The 2,935-nt window shown below is 56.8% G+C and overlaps 1 protein-coding gene across 2 annotated transcripts in view; it reads left to right on the forward strand.

Annotated features, from left to right (window-relative positions):
- HS1BP3 (HCLS1 binding protein 3) overlaps positions 1-2,935 on the forward strand; it is a 40,367-nt gene that overhangs the window by 28,619 nt on the left and 8,813 nt on the right. For both annotated transcript variants that reach the window (XM_006167664.1, XM_006167665.1), the window contains exon 5: positions 2,531-2,694. In XM_006167664.1, coding sequence (XP_006167726.1) covers positions 2,531-2,694 — 164 coding nt within the window. The remainder of the gene's footprint in view (positions 1-2,530; positions 2,695-2,935) is intronic.

A 2,935-nucleotide genomic window follows, 5' to 3' on the forward strand; every position in this document is an offset into this window, starting at 1 on the left:
AGGGCTCCCAAACCTGAGTGGTCATTGGCTTCCTCAGGAGCCCACAGCTTCCTGGGCCTGCCTGGGGTTTCTGACTCAGGAGGTCTTGCCTGGGCCATCTCTGCTGGCCTGGCTGGAGCGGCCTTGGCTTCTGTTTGGTACCCACTACCCAGAGCCCCTGAGAGCTGAGCTGGCTGCCTGATGGGTGAGGACAAGCAGGAAACATCCCGCTGAGAGCAGCTGAGCCCCAGCCCCAGGGCTGAGTGGAGCCGGAGCCGAAGGTTTCTGAGAAGCACTTGCTGTTTGGAGAGGCCAGACCCCTCTGCCTCACCCCACTTTCACGGTGCAGGACACTGTTTTAGTCCATTCTCAAATAACCAAATACCACAGGCTGGCTGATTTATAAGGAATAAAGGTGTGTTCAGCTCATGGTTCCGAAGGTCCAAGGTCACGGGACTATGTCTGGTGAGGGCGTTCTGGTGGGGACTCTGCAGAGATTCAGGAGAGCACAGAGCCATGTGGCAAGAGGAGGAGAGCACGCCTGATCTCCTTGTTATAAAGCCACCAGCGCTCAGCCATGGGGGCCCCACTCTGCTGCCTTATGTAGTACTAATTACCTTTTGGAGGCCCACCTCTTAGTGAGTTTCTACACTTTTTTTCCCCCAGAGAGATTTTTTGCTATAGGGCACGTGCACTCATTGGAGAGACAAGAGAGACAGACAGAATGCAAGAAATCAGCCCCAGGGAGGATGGCCACGCTGCAATCCCTTCTCCTCCATTCTCCTCTCGGGACTTTGGGCACACATGTGCACATGCCAGGCGTGAGTTCTAAGCCACCGAATCTGAGACTTGAACCGCAGTGAACCACATGGGAGTCCAGCGATGTAACCATTGCACCGTCTGCTGGTCCCAGAGTTTCTACACTTTTTAAAGTTTTCTTTTCTTTTCTTTTTTTTTTTTTTTTAAGTTTATTTCCTGCAAAAGAGACAGGCATTCTCGAGGGGGTTCTCTTCCCCTATCCCTCGTAGTCAGCAAGGCTGGCGGGCACGCCCGGCAGTGGCATGTTCGAGTAGGCCCAAATGTGAACCTGGAGCCCTCCCGTGTTCTCCCCAGCATCAAGCAGTAGCCCCTCTGCTGCCTGTCCCGTCGCGGCTGAGCTCTACTCTCTGACACTACCACAGTAGCTACCAGCTTTTAGCATGTGAAATCCGGGCAGGGAGTGGGGGCACATTCAAACCAGAGCAGACTATGAGCATGACCACTCTCACTCTAGTCCCAGCCAGCCCACCCCTTTTCTGCTGTGTGACTTTGAGCAGATATTCAGCTTCTCTGAGCCACTGGTTCCCCAGCCAGCAAAGCCCTGCGGAGAAGCCCCCTCCACACGGGCATTTGGGTGCTGAGTGTGGAGGGGTGTGCCATCTGCACCTTCCAGCAGGGTGCCTGTTCCCCATCTCAGCTGCTGCTGGAGGCTGGGCACCAGACTCTCACCCCAGGCCGTGGGAATGGCACCTCCGAGCGCCTTGCCCCTCCGGCCCCAGCCACACTGCCGTTTTGATACATTGCCGGTTAATCCTGTATCATTGTTAGGGTGGGGCCGGCCTCTCAGCCCGGTTTTGCCACCTGGTGTTGCCCACGAGCTCAGACGTGACCTCAGCCCAGTGGAACTGCCCTGCAGGGAGAGAGGTACGCAGGATCCCGGTGTCCCTTAAGAAGCATATGCTCATTGTTTGCAGCAGCCTTCAAGAGGCTGATGCAGGCTACCACAGCGGGGGTTAGGTAACTCATTAAAATAAAACCAAGGCTTCTGTGCCTTTACTGGCCATGTCACTCATGGTAACTGGCACTGTAAGTGTTTGCGCGTCCACCTTGAAACCACTGCCTGATCATGAAACTAACTCCCCTGTGGAGGCTGCCCTCGTGCCTCCTCCTGGTTTCCCGCAGCAGAGTCTGGCCCAGAGCAAGACCCTGAGTGGCCAAGCCCAGCAGGACTCTGATCCCAAAGGGACTTGGTGCAGGAGAGGTGGGCACTGGGTGGGACCAGAGAGTTTACTAGAACACTGGTGGTTTCACCACTCAAGGTGAGGATGCCGGGGGATGAAGGGGCCTTATCAAGGCAGCTGTGGAGTAGGGTTCTCTGTGCCTGGTCGCCTGAGGCCAGCCAGCTGCCTCCACCTTCAGGAGTGGGCCTGAGGCCTGGATGGGCCTTCAGGACTAGAGCTAGCTGGCCTTTGGGGCCTGGTCCAGGCACCCCCCCCCAGATCCTCCTGCAGGGTGCTTGACCGTGTCCAGGAGCAGAGGTCTCACCATTCCGTCATCAGATCATTAGAAAAGCCAGCCTCCTAACTCCCTCCTGCTGTGGCTGTCTCCCTGCCCTTCCCTTTTCCTGGTGACAGTTTATGAGAGGTTGAAGGATGACCATTCTTGCCCCGCCAGCCTGAACTCCTCGTGCTTCCTCTGGCCTGGTCTCTGGCCTACACCTGCGTGGGACTGACCAGGTGGCCTGGGTGATCTCTGAGAAGTCCTCACCTGTGTTTTGTCTGTGATTCTCCAGTTCCAAGAAGCCAAAGACATGCCCTGCAGTGACTGCAAAGCCCAAGCTCAGGCCCTCACCCCGGCTCACCATCTTTGACGAGGAGGTGGACCCTGAAGAGGGGCTCTTCGGCCCAGGCAAGAAGCTCTCCTCCCAGAGGCCCTCGGAGGATGCACACAGAGACAGTAAGTAGGAGCCAGGGTGTGTTCCTCCGCTGGAGGACTCCATGCTGGGAACACAGGATTGCTGAGCAGCCTTGGGACTTCCCGCCCACCGGGGGGTCCAACCTTTCCCACCACCTCTTGGGGAGTCAGTGTCACCTGTTAACTCAACTGACACTGGAGGCTCAATAGCACCCAGAGGTAGAAGACCCAGTCCCTGTCTTCAGGGCCAGCCTCTGTCCTCCAGGGAGACAAGATCTCTCCT

Source organism: Tupaia chinensis, unplaced genomic scaffold, assembly GCF_000334495.1.
Source record: "Tupaia chinensis unplaced genomic scaffold, TupChi_1.0 Scaffold144952_1, whole genome shotgun sequence".
In the NCBI taxonomy this organism is placed as follows: Eukaryota; Metazoa; Chordata; class Mammalia; order Scandentia; family Tupaiidae; genus Tupaia; species Tupaia belangeri.